General features: G+C 47.2%; 1 protein-coding gene across 1 annotated transcript in view; it reads right to left on the bottom strand.

Annotated features, from left to right (window-relative positions):
* Positions 1-1,643: 1,643 nt before the first annotated feature.
* The window catches only part of LOC135223993 (pre-rRNA 2'-O-ribose RNA methyltransferase FTSJ3-like), a 90,166-nt gene continuing 68,628 nt past the window's right edge, over positions 1,644-23,181 (bottom strand). Inside the window, exons 12-16 of the mRNA XM_064262915.1 lie at positions 22,702-22,858; positions 22,429-22,558; positions 20,072-20,159; positions 10,132-10,319; positions 1,644-2,221 (exon numbers count right to left, since the gene is read on the bottom strand). Coding sequence (XP_064118985.1) covers positions 1,996-2,221; positions 10,132-10,319; positions 20,072-20,159; positions 22,429-22,558; positions 22,702-22,858 — 789 coding nt within the window. The 3' untranslated portion in view covers positions 1,644-1,995. The remainder of the gene's footprint in view (positions 2,222-10,131; positions 10,320-20,071; positions 20,160-22,428; positions 22,559-22,701; positions 22,859-23,181) is intronic.

Below are 23,181 nucleotides of genomic sequence, written 5' to 3'. Positions count from 1 at the left end.
ACAATCTTTGGTGTTCAGCAAGAAATCCTTCTAGGATATTATCTAAGAATGCAATATCCTTTTTTTTGAGGGATTTAATAGTTGAAGCTCACTCTCAGTTGGGAGAACCAGAGGTTGATCTGGCTAGAGTGAAGGCCCATGAAATCAGAGCTGTTGCAACTTCTATGGCGTATAAACGCAATTTATCTTTAGACGCCATTATCAATGCGACGTATTGGAAATGTAAGTCAGTGTTTGCAACACATTATTTAACGGAGATTCTAGCAGTGTACGAAAACTGTTCCACATTGGGACCTTTTGTAGTACCTGGCACGGTGTTGGGTAAGGGAAGAAAGGAAGACAATCCTTCCTAATAATTTTTAACTTGATCTTTGGTGTTGTTTTTTAAGGGTGTCTGAGGGTACGGAAGTGTACTAGTGGTACCCTACAGTCCATTTAGGTAAAGGGTAAAAATATTTAGGTTAAGGTGATTCCCATGTTGTTGTTGTCCTTATTGTTTATTGTGAAAGGCACCATGAGCAGACATATAATTATCGCATGTCAGTCCACGGTTAGCCCTAGACTACATGTAAATGTCTATAGCTTGGCGCTCGGATCCATATATCACGCTAATGCTGGTATACTTCTATAGCTTGGTGCGCGGCTCAATATACCCCGCCAATGCTGGTACGTATATATAGCTTGGCGCACGGTTCCATATACCTCGCCAATGCTGGGTACGTGTCTATAGCTTGACGCAAGGCTCCACGTACTTCGTCAATGCTTTCAAGATCAGCAGACTTAAGAGGCAGTAACCTTCAAGTCAGCTATCTTAAAAGGTAAGGACTAAAAGAGAACTACTAAATTCCAATAGAAATTCCTCATTAAATATGGTTAGCTGCCATGGCCCCACCTCCAAAATGTGCCAATCAGCTATATGTAACTACCAGGTAAGTTGCATACGTAAAAATATTTTTATGATAAAATAATGTTTTACGTATACTTACCTGGTAGTTACATCATTAGAGGCCACCCACCTCCCCTCATATGGACAGGTAGGCATCAAAATTCTGAGGTTTAGTTGTGGTAGTTCTACATTCGCTGGTAGAGGGAGGGGGTACAGGAATCACCTGACCAGTCAATTAGCGCTGCAGCGAAATTCGAAATTCTGTCGTGACGTCAGAGACTACAGCTATATGTATACCAGGTAAGTATACGTAAAACATTATTTTATCATAAAAATATCATATTTCAGTTAATGAATATTATCTTAACCACATGTAACTTTCTACAATTGATCTTCATTTGTGCATTTTAAGGAAGAATGTGTTCAACTTTAAAATTCAATCTTACAAGGTTTTCCCAGAGACTTTTCATTCCACATATAACTTATTGATACTGTTATAATAACATTAAATATAATTCATGTCTGTTGTGAAATAAAAAATTTCATAACTGAACTAACGAGAAGTTACGTTGGTCAACCATTATAATTATCCAACAGAGTACACTATATTTAAAAAAATTTATACGTATTTAAATATCTTGAGATGATACAATTTTTTCAGTTCCAAATCCAAGGGAATGATTTAGAGGTCTTTTGCACTTTGTACTTTTCTCTTCATAAAATCAACAATGCATAAGGTGTGAAAGAAACAAATAAAAAAAATCTTAATTTATACACTATGACATACAAAAAAATAATTTTACTCTGAAAAATTTTGAGAGCCAGCACAATAAAATAGAATGAAAACAAATAAGTACCTTGAAATATGATAAGAAATTATGCAGGCCCTATATAAACTGTAACATTTATTAACTTATGACAAATACATGAGATAATTAACACACATAACTACAACCGCACACTGCATTGTTTAAAATACATTCATTCAGTAGATTTTCAAGGGAATATTCTATGCATTAATACAAATGTACCCTGATACAACTGCTTAGCATGCACAAATCGTCAACAACATCATATACAGTACATTATACATTTTTAACATTATTTTCCTATGCTCTCTTGCCTTTCTTCTTCTGTGGCCTTGCCTTAGGCTTCGCATGTTTCCCCTTCTTGGCTGCAGCTTTTTTCTCTGCTCTTCTGTCTTTCTTCATGCGCTTGTCCACCATTTTGTATGGTCCTTTTATGCCTTTGGGTTTGTGTCCAAGGTTTCTTCTCTTCATCACTACATACTTCGTTTCCTTCTTCTTCAAGGGTTCCATCGCCTTCTTATACAACCTGGAAGAACGAGGTTAAGTTGAAAAAAATTTACAAGATGTTTTTCTTTCCTGATGCATAAAATTTTTTTTTTTAATAGGTATCAGGGCAGAGCGACTGCCACCAATTTTTTTGCTTGAACAATAGATATAAAATTAACTACTGAACTGAGCTCTTACGACATGTGATATTATAACACACTATAATCTGCTAAGACAAAACACATACTAGAGGGCAGTAAGACACAACTTGCAGTATAGTAACTAGTGATGACCAATATTTGAATCAGTGAAGGATACAAAAAGAAATATTTGACTATGCTATGATAAGAAAATGAAGAAAATTGATAAAAAATATTAAGATTATTTAACTCATGTAGCAAGTGGAGAGAATTCTCAGGCTTTTCTAACATGATTCAGGAAGTAAAAAAATGAAAGCAGTTACAGCCTACCAACAATGCAACTGGGGTTAATTATGACTGCTGAGTTGGTAATGACAATTAAAATAAACAATTTCAAAACAAAAAATAATATAACATTAATTAATATTAGCATCATACAGGAAAATCAAGTAAATGGGCATTATACACTTGAATTTGGCTTTTTCCTGCTTTGAATATTATTTTTCTGTATGATGCTCATATTAATTAATGTTATATTATTTTTTGTTTTGAAATTACTTTTGTTCCGGTATGATATACAAACCATCAGTCCTTTTACAATAGGAAGGTAACTAGCGGCAGCTGGGACGGTCGTAAGCTTCGAACAAGGGAGTTTGGTAGTTAACTGCTTGTCCGACAGTGCGCACACAGCGCGACTGGGAGGTGAAGAATCACTTTTGCTTTCAGCCGTGTGGTGTGAGGACGTGTTCGCCATCGCTCTCTGCCCGCTTTTTCGTCGTATGCTTTGGATATTATTGTGTTTTCTTCAACTGGTTTGTTTGTGTGTGAAAGTGAAAATTGTAAGTAGTACATCTTTCTTTTCATTTTCATATCATTATAATTATGGATCAAGGAATGGAGCTATCCCTGCGCCCCGCCCCCTTCAACCGGAGAGTGTGCCCCGGAGTGGAAGGCCGCAAGTGTGGAGTATTCCGCTCATTCCCGGATATAGATCCTCATGCCCTTTGCGCTCGGTGCCGAGGGTGCGAATGCTCTCGGGCCGAGCCGTGTGACATTTGTGTAAATTGGTCAAAGGTGCAGTGGGTGTTGTACGAGGGTAGGAAGAAACGAAGGCCTGCCAAGGAGTGGTCGGAAAGCTCTCCCGCGACTCCTTTGGTTACCGATACTTCGTCGTCTTTCCTGCTCCCGGCTCAGCTCCCACGTATGGCACCTTCCCCTTCTGGCCCTTTGGGGGGGGGTTTCGAGGTCCTTCTCTTCGCCCGATCTGTCGAGCGTAGAGGAGGGCGCTCGTTACCCCAACGTACAGTTGTATTCGGGGTCTTCTGTTCGTTCGGGGTGGGGTACGACCCTCCCGCACGAGGGGGAACCCCTCCTGTGTACCCGACTGTTGCTTCCGCAGGTGCTTCTGCCGTGGGGGACGACCTTGACAGGTGTGGGCGTCGTTGGGACTGCAGGGCGTGCCAAGTATCCAGGGGCTGCTCCAGCGTCTGGCGGGGTCTGGGACGGTCACCCATGGAGCGGTGACCACCACTACCACCACGATCTCTACTCCAGGGTACGCCGCCCCTCCTTACCTGGTATATACCCCCCACGTGATGTCGGTGACTCCTACAGCCTCCGTGCAGGGGCCGATTGCTGCCGTACCGAGGAGGGGCATGCCGCCGCCGCCCGGGTTCTTCATGCTGCCTCCCCCGGACTTCCGTTGCCCAAAGAGCTCGCCCCTGGACCTGCCGCCAGTACCCAGGATGTCGCTGGCTGCTGCCCCGTCTCCTGGCTTACCTGCTCTACCTGCCGTACCTGCCGCTGTCACTATTCCTGCTGTTCCCGCACCTGCCGACGTCATTCCAGACGCTGGTCTTTCCGGACAGGTGGAGCCAGGCCCTGTTGCTTCGGCAACAGCAGCCCCGGCTCCATCCTGGATGGTTAACTCGACGTCTGTCCTGAGGGAGCTGACGAAGAAGAAGAAGAAGAGGAGGAAGGTGTCGTCTTCATCGTCGCCTGCTGCCGCCTCTTCCCCTTCGACTTCCAAGGCTTCCAAGCCGCGGAAGAAGAAGGCTGCCTCCTCCCCCTCTAAGAAGGCTCCTTCGGGAACTTCTAAGGGCCCGTCCCACCCCGGTGGGACGGGGGGTCCTTCCGCTGGTCCTCCTGCTCCTTCGGGAACAGGGCCCGTCTCTACTTCCGCAAGGAAAAAGAAGACGGGGACCAGAGGGGTACCGGCTAACACCGGTACTTCCTCACCTGGTGCTAGGGGCGCTGCCGCTACACCAGGTTCCGGCTCGGCCTCTCGTCCGCGAGAGGCACCGAGTGTATGGTCGCCCACGGGTGGCCGTGCAGCCAAGAACCAGACGCCAGAGCTCTCTCAGCGCCAGGATCAAGGCACGGAGCGGAAGGCTGGCGAGAGCCGCTCAGGTGACTCTTACCAAGCCAGTGGCTGCTCTCGCAGTGACCAGCCGGTCACCCGGGTTGATGTGACGGTCCCAGACCGGCCACAGGCTGAGGCTGGGAAGAGGCCCCCCGATCGCTGGCGCCAGCCTCGGCTGGTACCAGCGGTTCAATGCGCCGCGAGGACACGCACCGGTCTCACCGCGACAGTGGTCTCTGTAGGTCTCCTGACCGCCGCTCCCACCAGGACCGGACTGATAGGGGGACCAGCTGCTCGCCCCAGGGGAGCGGCTGCAGACCTCCAAGCACACCGGTACTGCCAGTGAGCGAGGGGGGAGCGTCAGGTCTTCCTCTCCCGTACCTTCAACTTCCTCGGGCTACACTGGGAAGGGTGAGGCACCAAGGAGTGATCGTGAGGGGGGCGCCCCTCACGATCCCGTCACAACGCCATACGTGCCAGGCACGGTCTTAGGATTGACCAGGTCTTACGCGCAAGTGACAGGAGGAGACCGAGAGGGGTCTGTCGCCGTTCCTCCTTCTGAAGGAGGAGGATCTCGGGAGTCGCTCTTACTGGAGGAACTTGACGGTCCTACTCCTCAAGATGCCGTCACTCCAGAGATCCAGAGGAACTTTGCCGAGGTTATTGCTCTGATTCGTCAGCACAAAGACCTCGGAGAAGGATCGCCGCTCCCACGTCCCGGCTCGAGTCGTTTTGGGGTCCGAAGAAGGAACCCAAACCGACGATGGGTCTGCCGCGATCAGAGCTGGCCGACTCTGTGCTACACCAGGTGGAGTCACTCATCTCCGGACAGGAGGGTTCACTGAAGTCTGGCAGGTCATCTAAGCTACTTCCTCCTCCTCTACTGCGACAGCAGCGTTTCTACGTGCCATCCGAGGATCCAATGCCGCCAAAACAGGTGAACCCGGAGCTAGCCAGGCTAACTCCGGGAGTTTCTCTGCAGCCGCTCCTGTCAGAGAACCTCTGGTTCTCGCAGCAAGAAGCACTAGGCCTGGAATCCACCACTATGGCGGCTTTCCAGGCAGTCTCCTGTGGTCCCTCACAGTGTCTAAAGTCACAGCCACCTCCAGGAATATTTCTCCTGAAGGGGACTCGGCGTTCAGGAGGTAGGGCTATTTCCTACCTCGCCCACCAGACAGTAACCCTGTGGGCCAACCTGGTACTCCGCCGTAGGGATGCAGTCCTTACCCGAGTAGCCAGGGCGGCCGGGCGTGAGGCGGCACTTGGACTTCGCAACGGACCTATTCAGAGTTCCTCCTCTCTCTTCCCAGGAGAGATGGTGGACGCTGCGGTAGAAAGACAGCGCACTGATGACAGTGACTGCTTAGTACACCAGGCAGTCTCGAAGGCTTCTGGGCAGCCTCGAGTAACTGCGGCCAAGCCCAAGAGTTTGGCTAGCGCTTCCTCGGCTGCTAAGACGGTTGCCCCCGTCTGAGCCCCGAGGGAAGACTCTTCCTTCAACTTCTGCTAGGGTAGGTCGTCATCAGCTCCCCTCCCAACCCTCCTTCTCACGAGGAGGGGCAGGGAAGAAGTCGAAGAGAGGCGGAAAACGCTAAGGACGGTGTTCCCCCTCACCTGCTGCCGGAAGTGGGGGGGTGCCTGGCGAGCCATTGGGCAACATGGCAGTGCTACGGTGCCGAGACCTGGATAGTAGACGTCCTTCGGGAGGGATATCTACTACCCTTCGAATCTCGGCCACCCCTCACCTCCAACCTGGTCCATCTTCAAAGCTGCGTCCCAGGAACATCAAAGGACATAGCTCTTCAACAGGAGACCAAGACCATGCTGAGCAAACGAGCTGTAGAGATCGTCAGGGATCAATCACCGGGCTTCTACAGCCGCCTTTTCCTGGTGGAGAAGTCTTCGGGGGGCTGGCGCCCGGTGATAGATCTCTCCTTTGAACCGATTTGTTCACCAGACTCGGTTCACGATGGAGACGGAACGTTCCGTGCTCAACTCCATCTGGGAGAACGATTTCATGCTTTCAGTGGATTTGAAGGACTCGTATTTCCAGATACCCGGCCATCAATCCTCCAGGAAGTACCTCCGCTTCATCCTCGACGGGACCGTGTACCAATTCAGGGCACTTTGCTTTAGTCTATCAACCGCCCCACAGGTGTTCACGCAAGTGTTCACTCTGGTGTCTGCTTGGGCCCACTCGTCCGGGATACGTCTTTTGAGGTATCTCGACGACTGGTTAGTCCTGGCGAGCTCCTGCTCGCAGTTGCTACGGGACAGGGATCGACTCCTGGAGTTCTGCCGCGATCTGGGGATCGTGGTGAACTTCAACAAGTCCGGTCTTGAGCCCAAGCAGAGGATGAAGTACCTGGGTATGCTGATCGACACGGTAGCAGGGCGAGTCTTCCCCGCAGACTCGCAGATCAGCAGATTCAGGGAGGCAGCCGACCGGTTCCTGTCTCGGCAGGAACAGTCAGCTCAGCAATGGCAAGTCGTGATCGGCCACCTGTCGTCACTCGAGAAGTTAGTCCCTCACGGGCGTCTTCACCTGCGGTATCTCCAGTGGAGACTAAAGGATAGTTGGTCATAGGCAGAGGACCCACCGTACTTCCCCCTGTCCCTCACGGAGGAGGTAAGGAAGGACCTAGCTTGGTGGCTAGACGACAGAAACCTCTTAAGAGGAGTGCCTCTTCGCACTACCCCCCCCCCGAGATGCTGCTGTTCTCAGACGCATGAAACGAGGGATGGGGCGCACACCTGGAGGAGTTGCTGACTGCAGGAGTGTGGGACCATCACGACAAGCACCGTCACATCAATGTCCTGGAACTCAAGGCAGCGTTCCTCACTCTCCAAGAGTTCCGGGACCGCTTGATGGAACACTCGGTGGTGTTGATGTGCAACAACACCACGGTAGTGGCATATGTCAACAAACAGGGGGGGCTAGTGTCTCTCCCGTTGCACCAGCTGATGCTGCAGGTGCACAAGTGGGCCGTGGCTCACTCGATAGAGCTGTCAGCATGCTGCAATCCAGGCAAGAGGAATGTAGTAGCAGACAAGCTTAGCCGTCGGGATCAGGTCATAGGGACCGAATGGTCCCTACACCAGGACATGGCGGAAAGGCTCTTCAACCTGTGTAGTGGATCTGTTCGCCACCCGGCACAACAAAAACTTCAGGTTTTCTTTTCAGCCGTGCCGGACCCATGGGCAGCTGCAGAGGACGCTCTTCAACATCCGTGGGACAACCTCTTCACCTACGCCTTTCCCCCGTTCAGCCTGATTCGCAAGGTGATCAGCCAAGTGCTGGCCACCCCGAATTTCAGGATGATCCTGGTGGCTCCCAAATGGCTTGGTATCCGGACCTGCTGGCTCTGCTTGCAGAAAAACTGAGAGATTCCCCCTTGGCACAACCTTCTCGCCCAGCCACACGTAGAACGGTACCACCGAGCAGTCCAGTCTCTACATTTTCACGGCTGGATGTTATCCACCATCTCTTGCGAACGAGAGGCTTTTCTCACAGCAACAGAGATGGCTGGACATGTCAGACAGTCCCCCGCAGCTGTGTATCAGGGGAAGTGGGCCGTCTGCTGTGGTTGGTGTCGTAGACGGGGTCTATCTTCTCTCAGAGCTACTCTTCAGCAGGTAGCGGATTTCCTCGTTTTTCTTCGCCGAGAAAAGCTCCTCCCTGTCCCCACAGTCAAAGGATATAGATCCGCCCTGGCACTAGTCCTGAAACTGAGGGGAGTGGATATCTCGAACTCGTTCGAGATCTCCTTGCTAATGAATAGCTTTGAAAGGTCTTGCCCACCCAGGGAACTCAGGCCCCCTGAGTGGGATGTGACTCTTGTCCTTAGGAGTTTGACTTGAAGACCCTTCGAGCCACTCCGAGAGTTGTCAGACAGGGATCTGACCCTCAAGACCCTCTCCTTGCTGGCCCTGGCATCGGCAAAGAGAGTAAGAGAACTTCATGGTCTGTCCTTCAACGTTAAACATTCCAGGGGATGGGGATCTGTGACACTCGATTTCATCCCGAACTTCGTAGCTACGACTCAGAATCCGTCGATCAATGACGACAAGTTCGAGTCTTTCACAATCCCCTCCCTATTGGACTTCACCAAATATGATTCGGATGAGATGCTGCTATGTCCTGTGAGGGTGCTATGACGCTATCTGAAGAGAACTCGGCACTTCAGGCCTGAGTGTCCACGCCTCTTCGTTAGCACCGGGGTGACCAAGAAAGAAGTATCCAAGAACACGCTTCTTTCTAGCTGCGTAAGGTGATCAGGAGGACGTACGAAGCTGATGGTAGTCACAACTTCCGTACGCTCCGTCCGAGAGCCCACGAAGTCAGGAGCATTGGTCCTTCGCTTGCGTTCCGCAAGAACTTCTCCGTGGCGCAGGTCCTGAAGGCAGGGGTCTGGTCCAACCAGACCACCTTCACCTCCTTCTACCTTCGGGATATTCCCCACAGGTTCTTGGATACTTTTTCCTTGGGACCCGAGGTGGCTGCTCAACACATTGTGTAGCTAACCCAGCCCCTAGCAGGCAGAACAGCATCGACTCCTGGTGTGACTGTAGAATGGATGAGTGAATGAGTGTGACTGGCTCCTCTTCCCCATCTTTTTCTCCCCTCTACCTGTGGGCAGAGGAACACAGTCGTCACCCTGCTGGAAAGGATGAGATGCAGGTAAGCTACTCGACCGAGCCCCATCTTATCCCTTTCATTAGGGATAGGAGTGAATATCCACCACTTCCCCCAACAAGGGGGAAGAAGTGGAAATCCAAGGTTGGGCAAACACCAGTCTGTTCTCAAAGACTCAGATTCCTCCCACCAAGAAGTGAGTCTTCCTATTGTAAAAGGACCGATGGTTTGTATATTGTACCGGAACAAATGACAATTTGTCGAAAATTGCATTTTTCCTAACTATACAAACCTGAGGTCCTTTTACAATAGGAAGGTAACTAGCGGCAGCTGGGACGGTCGTAAGCTTCGAACAAGGGAGTTCGGTAGTTAACTGCTTGTCTGACTGCGCGTGAAGCGCGACTGGGAGGTGAAGAATCACTTTTGCTTTAGGCCCAGGAAAAAAACGCAGAGTAAGGGGTGGCATGAGGTGGGACTATATGTAAAAGGACCTCAGGTTTGTATAGTTAGGAAAAATGCAATTTTCGACAAATTGTCATGTTTTAATTGTCATTATCAACTCAGCTGTCATAATTATTATTAGTTATTTCAAAATGTCTCATCTCTTACCATTAGACAAGCATTAACAGAATGCATGAAAATATGTTTGCAATGACACTAACCACTTCTGATATTCTACACTTTTCAATTCAATCTCACAAATTTAAATGCCATTAGATGCTTGTATGAGAAATAATGAATTTATCAATTATTTGTACTCCACATTACAATATTTTTAGAATGAAAATTTTCTTAGGCATGCAGTAACTTACTTGTTAACTTCTTGAGCTTTTTCTCTTTGTGACATTTCTTCATTGTTAGTGATTACTTCGGCCTTCTTCTTTGCTTTCTCCATTCTGTTCTTTATACGACGCTGTTTCCTTGCCTTAGCTTCCACCACCTTCTTTATGGTTTTAACATTGACGTCCTTGGTACGGTCACGATACATTCTAAGGTCAGCCTGCAAAAGTTGAATGAGTCATTTTATGTATTGCTGAAGTTACACAATACTTACTGTTTACATCATGCAACTGGAAATTTTAGGGTTCAAAACTAAGTCATGCAACTGGAAAGTTTAGGAATAAAAACTACAAATCATTTCATCACTAAGAGTGAAAAGTAGCCTACTAAAATTTGTTCTTGACTATGTTGGAACACTAATTCAGATATGAAATGTAGCTAAGAAAGCCGCCTATCTCAATGGAACCCCAATTTCTGTACATAATCCTTTCCAGAACCTCCCAGGAAATCCGAAACTTACGAAAACAGAAACTACAATTCCCATAAAGAATAATGTAAATACAATTAATGTGTTCCAGAACTCCAAAAATATTAATAAAAAATACATTTTATAGGGAATAAACAGTTTTACATACAGAAAACAATGAGAAATAAATATAAATGACTAATGAAATGAATAAATGACCATTTACCATCACTCTTACCTTTATGGAAAACACATTTTAGCGTATGAAAGGTGGAGAGGAGGGGAGAGGAAGGAGGAGACGTTATAGCTTGGAAGAGGAATCTCCCTCTAGAAGGGCTTCAGGTATCAAGGACCTGTCTGAGGTTACTTCTTTTTGTTTTATACTGGCACTATCTGAGGTTACTTCCCCTTTTCGTTTTTTACTGGCACTAGGATCAGCTTGAGAGTTACTAGACCCCTGGCACACAACAAAACTGTCCACAGACATTTATTTCTGGTGTTTCTTTAAAGTTTGCCTTAAGTTAAACACAGCATTGTCATTAAATATGTTGGAGACACGGATTACAACTTTTTTGGGATGATAATTTTCCACAAAATTTTTTACATCATTACGCTTTACCAACATACATGTCCTTAACCCCTGAAGTAGGTACATTATGTATGCCCCTTCGCTTCCTATATTTTTCAAACCAGCCTCTGCTGGCCTTAATTTTGGTAACAGCAGCGCTTGTTGTAAGCATTTTCTCACTGAAATCGTCATGAAACTACCTCCAACACTGTGCTATGAGTTCTTTCTTAAATGCTATAGTGTTTATCGCCCTTTTTTTAGAAGGGTTAGCAATTGGAACTTTCATTGACCCCATGATGGCTTATTTAGCAGTTGCACTCGGATAGAAAAGCACAAAAACAATTAACACAATTAGCAGTTGTACTCCAATAAAAAAGCACAAAAACAATCAACACAAAAGTAGAATGGATCACGAAAGAAGATGTGATGCTTTGTTTGGGCGCTCAATACGGGGCCGGGTCACACGCTGGGCCCCAGATGGAGCGTTTCAATGTACGAAAACTGAGGAAATGTATAATAACCGAGATGAAAAAAATTAAACAAATAAATAAATAAATAAATTAAATAAAATAAATAAATAAAAAAACAAGTCTACAAAAACCAAAACATATGAAAGAGGCGTATGAAAACTGAGGTTTGACTGTACAAGAAAAGCATTTCCTAAAATATGGTTTGCACTTAAGTATGAGCATAACACATTATAACAAGAATAAAGGTACTTTGCAAAGTGCAAGCCTCCTTTCCTTCTATTTACAGCTATACCTTTTTTAGCAACTTTGTAAAATGACAATTTGTCCAAAATTGCATTTTTCCTAACTATACAAACCTGAGGTCCTTTTACAATAGGAAGGTACTAGCGGCAGCTGGATAGGTCGTAAGCTTTCGAACAAGGGGTTCGGTAGTTAACTGCTTGTCCGACAGGCGCGCGCGCGCGACTGGGAGGTAAACAAATCACTTTTGCTTTTGGCCCAAGCAAAAACTGCAGAGTGAGGGGTGGCATGAGGTGGGGCTATGTGTAAAAGGACCTCAGGTTTGTATAGTTAGGAAAAATGCAATTTTGGACAAATTGTCATTTGTTCCGACACGGCATACAAACCTTCGGTCCTTTTACAATAGGAAGACTCACTTCTTGGTGGGAGGAATCTGAGTCTTTTGTGAACAGACTGGTGTTCGCCCAACCTTGGAATGCCTCCCTGGTCGTAAGAGCGAGGGAGGGATCCAAGCCTCTGTCCGATTGATCGGGGTGTGCACTGCAGGATCAATGGTCAGACCTCTGGACCAAGTACTAAGAGAGAGGCAAGCTATCTCTTCGTACCAGCAAACAAGAACAAGTTCTATTTGCAAGAGGCAACATAAAGTTATGGCTTTGTCTCTTGTTGGCATCCACTTCCCCCCCCTTGTAGGAGGAAGTGGTGGATATTCCGCTCCCCATCCCTAGTGAAAGGGATAGGATGGGGCTCTGTCGAGTAGCTCACCGGGCATCTCGTCCTTATCCAGCAAGGTGATGACCGTATCCCTCTACCCACAGGTAGAGGGGGAGAAAAAAGATAGGAAGAGAAGCCTTGCGAAGGGTCTGGAGGGTTAGCTAGACAAAACGTGTTGAGGCAGCCACCACGGGTCCTAAGGAAACGATCCAAGGACCTGTGGGCAATATCCAAAGGTAGAAGGAGGTGCCGGTGGTCTGGTTGTACCAGACCCCTGCCTTCAGTACCTGCGCCATGGAGAAGTTTCTTGTGTAACTCAGGGGAGTGTACTTCTAGGTCATCTTGGTGCTGACGAAGAGTCTTCAAACACTCATCCTGGGATGTCGAGTTTCTTCAGAAAGCGCGGGTCGCGCTTTCACAGGACAAAGCAGCATCTCCTTCGCATCGAAGGCGGTGAAGTCCATTAGGGAGGGGATTGTGAAGGACTCTAACCGATCGTCAGGAACCGAAGGGTTCAGAGTCTTCGCTACGAATTCGGTACGAAATCGAGCGTCAACGAATCCCCATCCCTGGATGCTTGACTTCGCAGGAAAAGTCATGCAATTACCTAGAGGAGAAGAAGGGAATGGTCGTATGACCTAACCCTCTTCTCGACTTCGGTGATGTCCTGTACCCATACTGGTCTATTCCGTCTGCAGCGAAGTTGTTCTTCTCGGTAGTGGATAGGACACCGACACTCAATGGTGGGTGTCGATGGTCCCCATGGGTACTGTGACAAGCCGTTAGGACGAAGAAAAGATTGATTTTATGGAACAACCGAACTAAGTCCACAAGCGAAGTTCGTAACAGACTTGGGCGCTCTGACAGCTGCCAGACTGACTGCGTTCGGTAGGAGGCAAGTTGTCCAAGCACCCGAGCAAGTCAACGTGACCTTCGCCTTAAAAGGGTTCTGCCAAGAGACTAAACAAATAATTTGTTCGTCACCGATGCCAGAAGGCAAGGTGATGACTCTCTTAAGGCATGTGCCCAACAGGCGAAAGTCAATTGCCTTCTAGAGGACCGAGGTCCTTGATGGCAAGATATCTCATAGTATAGTTGATTCTCGGCTAAGGAGAAACAACACTATGTGTCGTTGAAGACGAAGGTGTACAGAAAATGCAACCTACGTCTTCGCAGCTGAACCGAGAGAAGGATTCTCAAGATTCTGAACCTGTGCTACAAAGACTGAGAATGCTAACCGCTATTCATTGCTGTCCGGTGAGGATCGTAGTTGCAATAAAAGCGGAGCGCTTTTCAGTAATGAAGACAGGGAAATACTGCCTGAAGAACTGCTTCTCATGGGCTGAACATTTGGAAGTAGAGCTGTCAGGTCGGAGAGTAGGCGATGTCTTCTGACATATCTGTTAATTCGGGTCGAGCAATGAATAATTGCACACCTACGAATACGAGATATTTTGAAGACAAACTCAGATGTCTGCAAAAATCATTCGCATTATCGCGGTGCGATGCAGCGGTTGACTAGTACAGAACTTCTGTTACCGTGCCGTAAACAGAAAGATGAAAGAGTCCAAGAGATATCTCTGTTGAAAATTCTCGCAATGTCGAAGGCGATGAAATCGAGCGTCACAGCAGTAGATGGGTCCTTCATTATTGCGAGAATCCCCGTAATCAGAGACCTAAGTCCATGATTGTTGGGCAGAGATACGGTTCGGTAGTCAATCAAACCAGGGGAGAGAGAGACGTAACCGACCGTGCATCTCCGAGACCTAGCTGATACTGAGCCGCTATCAGGCAGTTCAATACGCAGTAGCTCTCGGTGACTCGTCATCCTGAGTTGCCAGGTAATCCATTATTCCACGAAGGAATGCGTTCGGCTAGAACCATCGAGCATAAAGAATACGCTCGAGCAATTATATTTAAACGAAACGGATTTCGGTAAATACAAAAGCTGATTTGGTGTTGTCATGACAATACCAAGTATCTAAAATCAAACTGATAACTGCTGGGAGGTTGCAGGCAACACCCCGAGTTGCAGTCAATTAAAGTATACAAAATTCGTTCACCGGTCACCCAAAACCGTAGAGTTAACTTACGTATGCGCCTACCCCCCCGGGACCACATCAACTGTTACAAGAATCATGTCGCGAGGGTTTTAATATACGTTTTAGTATATTGTAGGTTCTGGTTACAACGACCTCCATCCTAAATTCTTTTTCCCCTCGAGGAATGAGAATAAGGATTTGGAGATCGACCGCCTTCGTTCTCTAGTCAAGAGAGTGAAGGAGAAGTCTTTTCCAAAGGAAAGCTTCCAATGGTGAACAGGAATACCGAAGACGATAGTTCAAGCCAAACTGGAAGTTCCCGTCCGTTCTTCTCTATTCCAGGTTAATCGCCTACTGTGAGATACTCTTCTTTCAGCAGCAGTCTTCTTCCAAATGCTAGAAATTACAGGAATTCGAGCATAAGCGAGGTTCCCGATTATCGTAACAATTATCGGGGATTCTTCGCTCACTTTGGACCGTGGTCTCGCCTAAGTGTTTGGAGATCGTAAAAAACTTGAACACTCTGAGTGCGGCTAGAAATTACGTAGAATTCTAAGCACTCTGCGAAACCCCCACCGAATTCGTCAAACGATATCGGCTGGTAGTCCTCTCGATTCCCGTAGAAATCGAGAAAAGGGGCAGGATCCCTCCTCAACGACCGGGGGGGCTTACACGTTCAGGTAGGACCCGAAGGGTCCCCACCCCGGTGCGCAGCCCCGTAACGTGGGGAACTTACAGAGAAAAAATCTCTGTATGGATTCCCCTCCCCCCCTTTCCCTCGTAGCCGTAAGGAGAGAGGGAATGGGTGAGGAATGGATACTGGCTCGCCTTTTCCTAGCGGAACTAGCAGTTGGAGAAGAAAAGGAGCAGCCATCGCCTTATGGCGATGGCCTCTCAGAGCTTGGGAAAACGTATCGTCAGGAGAAAACGTTTTCCCCGAGGAGGGTTACGAAGACTCATACTGTTAGGTAAGGATCTGCCGCCACTGTGAACGTCCGGTCTGGGTGGGGCTGATCGACACCTGACAGGAGAGAGCCGATACCGTCCTCCGACTCATTCCAGTCCTCGTCGAGGTCGAAACCTCTCAGGAGGACCGAAGGGGTATTCAAATACGGTGTCCGAAGACACGTAGAAACGCCTCTGTCGCAGTAGAGGAGGTGAAGTAGCTTGTTCGACCGGCCAGAACTGAGAGAGCCTTCTTGTCCGGAGACGAGAGACTACCTGGTTCAAACACAGTTGGCAAGCTCCGATCGCGGCAGACCCACCGTCGATTAGGGTTCCCTCTCGGGCCCCAAAACGACTCGAGCCGAGACGTGGCTCTGCTGGTGGTGGGAGCGGCGATCCTTCCCCGAGGTCGTTGTGCTGACGAATCAGCGCCATAACCTCGGCAAGTTCCTCTGGATCTCGGAAGTCACAGCATCTTGCAGAGTGGGGACCGTTAAGCCCTTCGAACAAGAGCATATTCCGAGAACCTTCCTCCTAAGAAGGGGGAACAGCGAACAGCCCTCTCTGGTCCTTTCCCCCACCATCCACGTTGGCGCAATACGTCCTGGCAGGATCCAAGAAACCGTGCCTGGCACGTAGGGCGTCGTGGTGGGGATCGTGAGGGGCGCACCCCTCACGATCACTCCTCAATACCTCGCTCCTCCCGGTGTAACCCGAGGAGGTTGAAGGTACGGGAGAGGCAGACCTGACGCTCCCTCCTCGCTCGCTGGCAGAACCAGCAGGCTTGGAGGGCTGCAGGCGATCGTCAATCAACCCGTGGTGGCGATCGAGCTGCAGGCCTGGTCGAACCGTCTCGCTGTGGAGAACGGCTGGGACTGAGCACAGCGGCCCCGATCTCGAGTGTCAGAAGAGCTGGTGCTGGTTGCCATACCGATCGCTCTCTGTGAGAGCGACGGTCAGGCGACCTGCAGGCTCCACTGTCACAGTGAGACCGGTGCTTGTCCTCACGGCACGTCACGTCGCTGGTTCCAGCCGTGGCTGGCACCGGCGAACGGGGGGGAGGAACCTCATTCCCAGCCTCAGCCCGTGGCCGGTCGTGGACCGTCACGTCCCCGGGTAGCCAGCTGTTCGCCGCGAGAGTGATAGCTGGTCTGGTGAGAGTCGCGTGAGCGGCTGTCACCAGTCTTCGCCCCCGTGCCGTGAACCTGACGCTGAGCGGACTCAGAGGTCTGGTTCTGGCTGCACGGTCGCTGGTAGGCGACCGTACACTCGGTACCTCCCGCGAACGAGAAGGCCGAGACGGACCCCTGATGCAGTGGCAGAAACCACTGACACCAGGCGAGGAAGTACCGGTGTTAGCCGGTACCCCTCTGGTCCCCGTAGTCTTCTTCCTTGCGAAGAAGAGACGGGCCCCGCTCCCGAAGGAGCAGGAGGACCAGCGAAGGAACCCTCCCGTCCCACCTAGGTGAGACGGGGTCCCGAGAAGCTCTCCGAGGGAGACTTCTTAGGAGGGAGGAGGCAACCTTCTTCTTCCTCGGCTGTGAAGCCTTAGAAGTCGAAGGGGAAGAGGCGGCAGCCGACGACGATGAAGAAGATGAAGACGACGACGACGACACCTTCCTCCTCTTCTTCGTCAACTTCCTCAGGACAGACGTAAGATCTGCTATCCAGGGCGGAGCCGGGCTGCTGTAGCCGAAGCTACCGGGGCCCGGACGCACCTGTACAGACAGACCAAAGTCTGGGGTAGTACCACCACGAACAGGGACGACATCAGCAGGTATGGGCATCTCAGGAACAGCAGGCACAGCCAGCACAGCATCGGTAGGACCGCCAGCGCAGCAACGGCAGGGACAGCCAGCGCAGCAACGGCAGGGACAGCCAGCGCAGCAACTGCATGGACAGTCAGCCCAGAATCGGCAGGTATGGCAGGCAGCACCGGGAACACAGGAAGTGGAGCAGCAGCCAGCAACATCCTGGTACCGGCGGCAGGTCAGGGGGCGAGCTCTAGGGCAGCGGAAGTGTGGTCGCTGCAGCGCGGGGGCAACCACGAGCGGCGGCGGCCACGCCCCCCTCTCGGTACGGCGACGGCACTTCACAGCGGGGCTGTAGGCAAGACTGTTACCACGTGAGGTGATTACACCAGGTGAGGAGGGACGTCGTCACCTGGAGCGTGGTCACCACTCCATGGGTGACCGCAGTAGGCCCAGACATAGAACCGCAGCCCCTGGACACTAGCACGCCCTGCAAATGGAAGGACGCCCATACCTCACCAAGGGTCCACCCTCGTGGCAGTAGCACCTGCGGAAATAACAGTAGTAGCGATTAGTGGGGGGGGGAAGTCCCCTCGCGCGGGGGGGGTGAGTTCCCTGCTCCGAACGAGTGGAAGGACCCCGAATTACAATTGTACATCGGGCACCGAGCGCCCTCCCCCGCGCTCGACGGATCGGGCGAGGAGAAGAACGCCGATAACCTCCCCCCCCCCCCCCAAGGGGAAGGGCCATCTGTGGGAGCTGAGCGGGGGGGGTTCTCGTTCCCCACCCCCGCACAGCACCCATGTACACCCAAACAATAATATAAGAGCCCGAGAGCAATCGTGGCCATCAGCCCGAATGCAAGGGCATAAGGATCAATTCCCTGACTGAGCGGAACTTGAACCCAAATAAATATTGATGCAATCAATAATAAAAAAAGAAATAAAAATGAAAAAGAATCTTGCATTACGATTCACTTCACAATGAATAAGGGCTTTCCCCCGGACTCGAGCGCATTTTGCGCCCTCGGTACCGAGCGCAAAGGGAAAAAGGATCCATTTTCCTTACCTTTATGGATCAAGGTTTTATGGAAACCTTGATCCATAAATGAATTGATGCAATCAATATATATATGAAAAATGAAAAAGAATACTGCGCTTTCGATTTCACTTCATACAAATAAAAAGGGGACGGATCAATTCCCGGTAAATAGCGGAAACATTGATCCAGTAAAACAATGCAATCTCAATAAAATATGAAAATGAAAAAGAACTGCACTTGCGATTTCACTTCATTCAAATAAAAAGGGGAAAAAGACAATCAATTTCCGGGTAAGCTCGGAAACTGATCCAAAATTTGAGTAAATGCTACAATCAAAATAAAAAAATATATGAAAATGAAAAAAAAAGAATACTGTACTTGCGATTCCACTTCCATTACAGAATAAGTTTCCGTGCCGAGGCGCATTTCGCTCGGCAACGAGCATTTACAGGTCAAAAAAAATATAAATGAAAAAAGAGAACTTACTTACGATTTTCATGCTCAAAACATATTTCCAACCAAAATATACGCCTCGGAGCGAGCGCTCTCTTCCCGCCCTCGGCACCGAGCATACACAATACGCAGGACAATTTCTGGAAAATGAATTCCCGCACTTACGCCCTTCAGTCCCGGCACTCGGGTAATCGGAGGGCGTGGTGAAACCAAGATCCTTTAATTCACAATTGAATTCAATGGAATAAATATGAAATGATTGTACTTACAATTCAGTTTCACTAGATAAATAGAAAAGAAAAAAACACAACCTGCGAAAGCAACGACGATAAAGCGGGCAGAGAGCGATGATACACGTCCACACGCCAGCAGGCCGAAAGCCAAAAGTGGGTTTTGTTTACCTACCAGTCGCGCGCAGCGCGCGCCTGTCGGACAAGCAGTTAACTACCGAACCCCTTGTTCGAAAGCTTACGACCTATCCAGCTGCCGCTAGTACCTTCCTATTGTAAAAGGACCGAAGGTTTGTATGCCGTGTCGGAACAAATGTTTGTTTGTTTGTTTGTATGGTGCTTTTACGTTGCATGGAACCAGTGGTTATTCAGCAACAGGACCAACGGCTTTACGTGACTTCCGAACCCCGTTGAGAGTGAATTTCTATCACCAGAAATACACATCTCTCACTCCTCAATGGAATGGCCGAGAATCGAACCTGCGATCACCGAGGTGGGACGCTAATACCATACCAACCACGCCGCTGAGGCGCTTTCAACTTTGAAAAATGGATTTTACTGTCTCAAGGATGTTTGCGATACTCTAGCAAATTCTTTAGGAAACGTAATACATATCCCTATTTATGCATGTTTCTTTCCTTCAGTTACACCCACATCATAGATCTTATTACTTTGTCTAAGTTCCTTTAATGTAAAAAGTGAGCCACATCCCCACACTCTCCTAGGGATTGCACAAAAGCTTAGTTCTTAAAAAGGTGTAAACTGAAGGAAGATAAGGTTAAAAGAAGCTAGACAGCTTAGCTGGGAAGAGACCAAGAGGAATGAAAGACATGTAAAGGGGATAATACAACACAGCTCACAGGTAAAAGGATGTCACAAAGAGACAGTAGCATCAATTACCACATGCCACATAAGGCTCACTGTAAGTTGCAGAATGCAACCCACCCCACAACCTTTCAAAAAGCAAAGACAAACAGGAATCTTAACCAACTACATAATACATGAATTCACAAGTAAACAGGAGAATAACGACCACTCTTTCTTATACTTACGGGCTCCACTTCAATTCTGATCTGGTTAAATCTCTTTTCATCTTGCATAAACCATTCGGGGAGGTCATCTTCATCACCATACATGTATCTGAAATGAATAACAAACATTAATTGTTATGCCACTTTAGAAATGACTAAGTGTAACTGTGGTTACATTACAAAAATACTGTATTATACTGATCAGCCTACTGTAGTAGAATATAGTATGAAAATAAGATTCTTGAAATAATCACTTAAGTAAACCAAACAAAAACTTCTTTCAGTTTTCTTCTGAGGATTGAAAAGGAAACCCACAAAATCACTGTGTAACTTGTTTGCTTCAAAGTATTTGCATTTAATTTTACTCCACACTTGAGTACTTTCAGGCCCTATCTGTGGCCCATTTTCAAGAGATGCTTGGGTTGTCAGCCTGGGTCAAGGCCCAGCGGTCTTCTGGAACTTCTTCTCGTTGAGCTGTCATTTATGTGATGGCTGTTCTGGTTTCCTTGAGAGTTGCCAATCCCCTCTTGTCGCTCTGATATCCTGAGCTGATGGTCAATGGGATTAACCCTTGTGGTAAGGGAGTGGTCACCAAAAGTCTGTTGGGCAGAAAACCTAATCTCCAGGTCAGCAGGGTCAACCTTAGCTTCTTTTAATATCAAATCTCGGCTTATGGGATCTTCTGAGGTAAAACCTTTGTTTCCTTTTATTACTTTATTCTCTCTGATGAGTGCTCCTTCTACTACCTTCCTGTGACTAATTTTATTGCTTTTGTATATAAGCCTACTGTTTTTGAAATCCATTCCATGGTCATTTTCCCAACAATGCCTAGCTATAGCACTCCCCTGAGAGTTAAGCTGTACTGCTTAACTCTCAAGGAAACCAGAACAGCCATCACATAAATGACAGCTCAACGAGAAGAAGTTCCAGAAGACTGCTGAGCCTTGACCCAGGCTGACAACCTAAACATCTCTTGAAAATGGGCCACAGATAGGGACTAAAAGTACTCGAGTGTGGAGTAAAATAAAATGTAAATACTTAGAAGTAAACAAGTTACACAGTGATTTTGTGGGTTTCTTTTTCAATCATTTAAGTATTCCTATCTTAAAGTTCATATGGGGAAATTCCTTTTTGGGATATTCATATCTAATGATGATAGGGAGGTGTTTCCTATAATGTTGTTTGAATGAGAATAGTGAGAGGGAGACCACGCTAATGCTGGATCTCAAACCATCTAGGTTAGGGATAGACGTGTCATTCATGATAACGAACCCATCAGTCACAATCACAGTAAGTTTATATCATTTATGTACTCATTAATATTCACAATGCAATGTCACATTTTGAATGTTAATTAAAATGAGTATAGTAATTTGGGTGTTGTACTGTAGAACTTAGGCTACAATTTGGTTATTTAACTTTCAATTTACTATAGGCTATATTGATCCCTTTTGATTTGCAATGCTCTACTTATTACTAAGCGAGTAGTAATACAGGCAGTCCCTGGGTTACGACGGGGGTTCCGTTCTTGAGACACGTCGTAAGGCGAAAATAGTTGTAAGCCGGAACATTGTCAAATATTCCTAAGAAAACCTTACTTATAATACTTTGGGTGCATTCAAAACTATGTAAACTACATTCTTATTGCCTTTTTCATCAAAAAAAACTTCAAATATTGATTATTTTGCATTTTTGGTGTCATATTTCTTGTGCCAGATCAGTGTTGTAGGCGTCGTAACCCTGGAAATAATTTAATATAATTAAGGTGCCTTAACCTCGGAATGTCGTAAGCCGAACCCGTCGTAACCCTGGGGCTGCCTGTACCTTTCTATGTTTTAAGAGAAACACTTTCAGGTACAGTACATTAAAATAAATAAGCCAAATCCACATTTTTAAGGTATACAACACACAAGCCAAGAGCCCAATACAAACAATACTTGAGTTTGCTTATATTCTGCAAAAAATAAAATTTTTCCTGTACACTGTACTTCCATAATCATTTCCAATACACTTTGATAAAAGAAAATGATTAAAAAGTATTAAGAATACACTGGGAAACTATTAACTGGTCAACCTGTAAGATTGGAAGCTTAAGAACTTCACGAAAACTGGGTGAACATCCTACTAATATTTGGAAACATGGTAAACTGTTTAAATGAGACAAGCAACCATGTCAGGAACAAGAAGGTGCATTATCTGAATTCTAGGACTAGATCACACTGGTTATTCATCGAACACCTATTGGGTCAAGCCAGTACATATAACCTTTGCATCTTTCACTGGACCTCTGATCCTTCACAAAAACTGAATAAAATACTCTTGGATCCATCTTTGACACAAAATGAGAAGGAATGTAACGTCCTTCGAAAAGTACTAGCCTATTCCATGCAGTATCCATGATGTCTCTTTTGGCCTTCTTTGAGTGAATCATCTTTGTCGCAAGAGCCAGCCCCTCTGGCCCAAGGCCTTCTTCTGCTTTCCTCTTCTTACTAGTTGCATTAGTGAGACCTAAAATGAATGAATATGAATAGGTAAATATCAAATATCCCTACCTGCAACAAAATATTTCTTCATTTTCACACCATAATCTTTTTAGTAAGAAATAACTAATTTATAAGACAGTATATTACCACTAACCACAATAACCTCACCTCCGCCACCTGCTCCCATAGTGGCCTTCATCTTTCCTTTGTCTTCATCCTCGCTGTCAGTATCAGAGCTTGAATCATCCGAGTCCGCCTCAGAGTCTGTGTAACCCTCCGGAGCATCACGCGCCTTCTCGGTTTCTGAGTTATCACTTGTGTACCCCTGAAAATTAAGAGGAAACAAGACAATATAACAAGTTTCTAAATTGGAAGGAGACCCTCTTTCAAACAAGTTTTATTGAAAGATATTGCTGCATTCAACTTGTAAATATTCTTCTCTATTTACAAGTTAAATGCAGCTGATGCAGCAATATCTTTCAATAAAACCTCTGAATTATCACATATTCTTCTACCATTCTTAGATAAATCAACTTATAATTATCAATAAAGTATCCCTCCTTTTCCTGCACAAGAACACAAGATATATTTAGAATTACTGGTAATGCATTCCTATATACAAAATATAAAAAGAAAGTAAACAAGTTT

The sequence above is a fragment of the Macrobrachium nipponense genome, chromosome 10 (genome assembly GCF_015104395.2).
Source record: "Macrobrachium nipponense isolate FS-2020 chromosome 10, ASM1510439v2, whole genome shotgun sequence".
Taxonomy (NCBI): domain Eukaryota; kingdom Metazoa; phylum Arthropoda; class Malacostraca; order Decapoda; family Palaemonidae; genus Macrobrachium; species Macrobrachium nipponense.
This window is presented reverse-complemented; position numbering and strand designations above follow the sequence as displayed.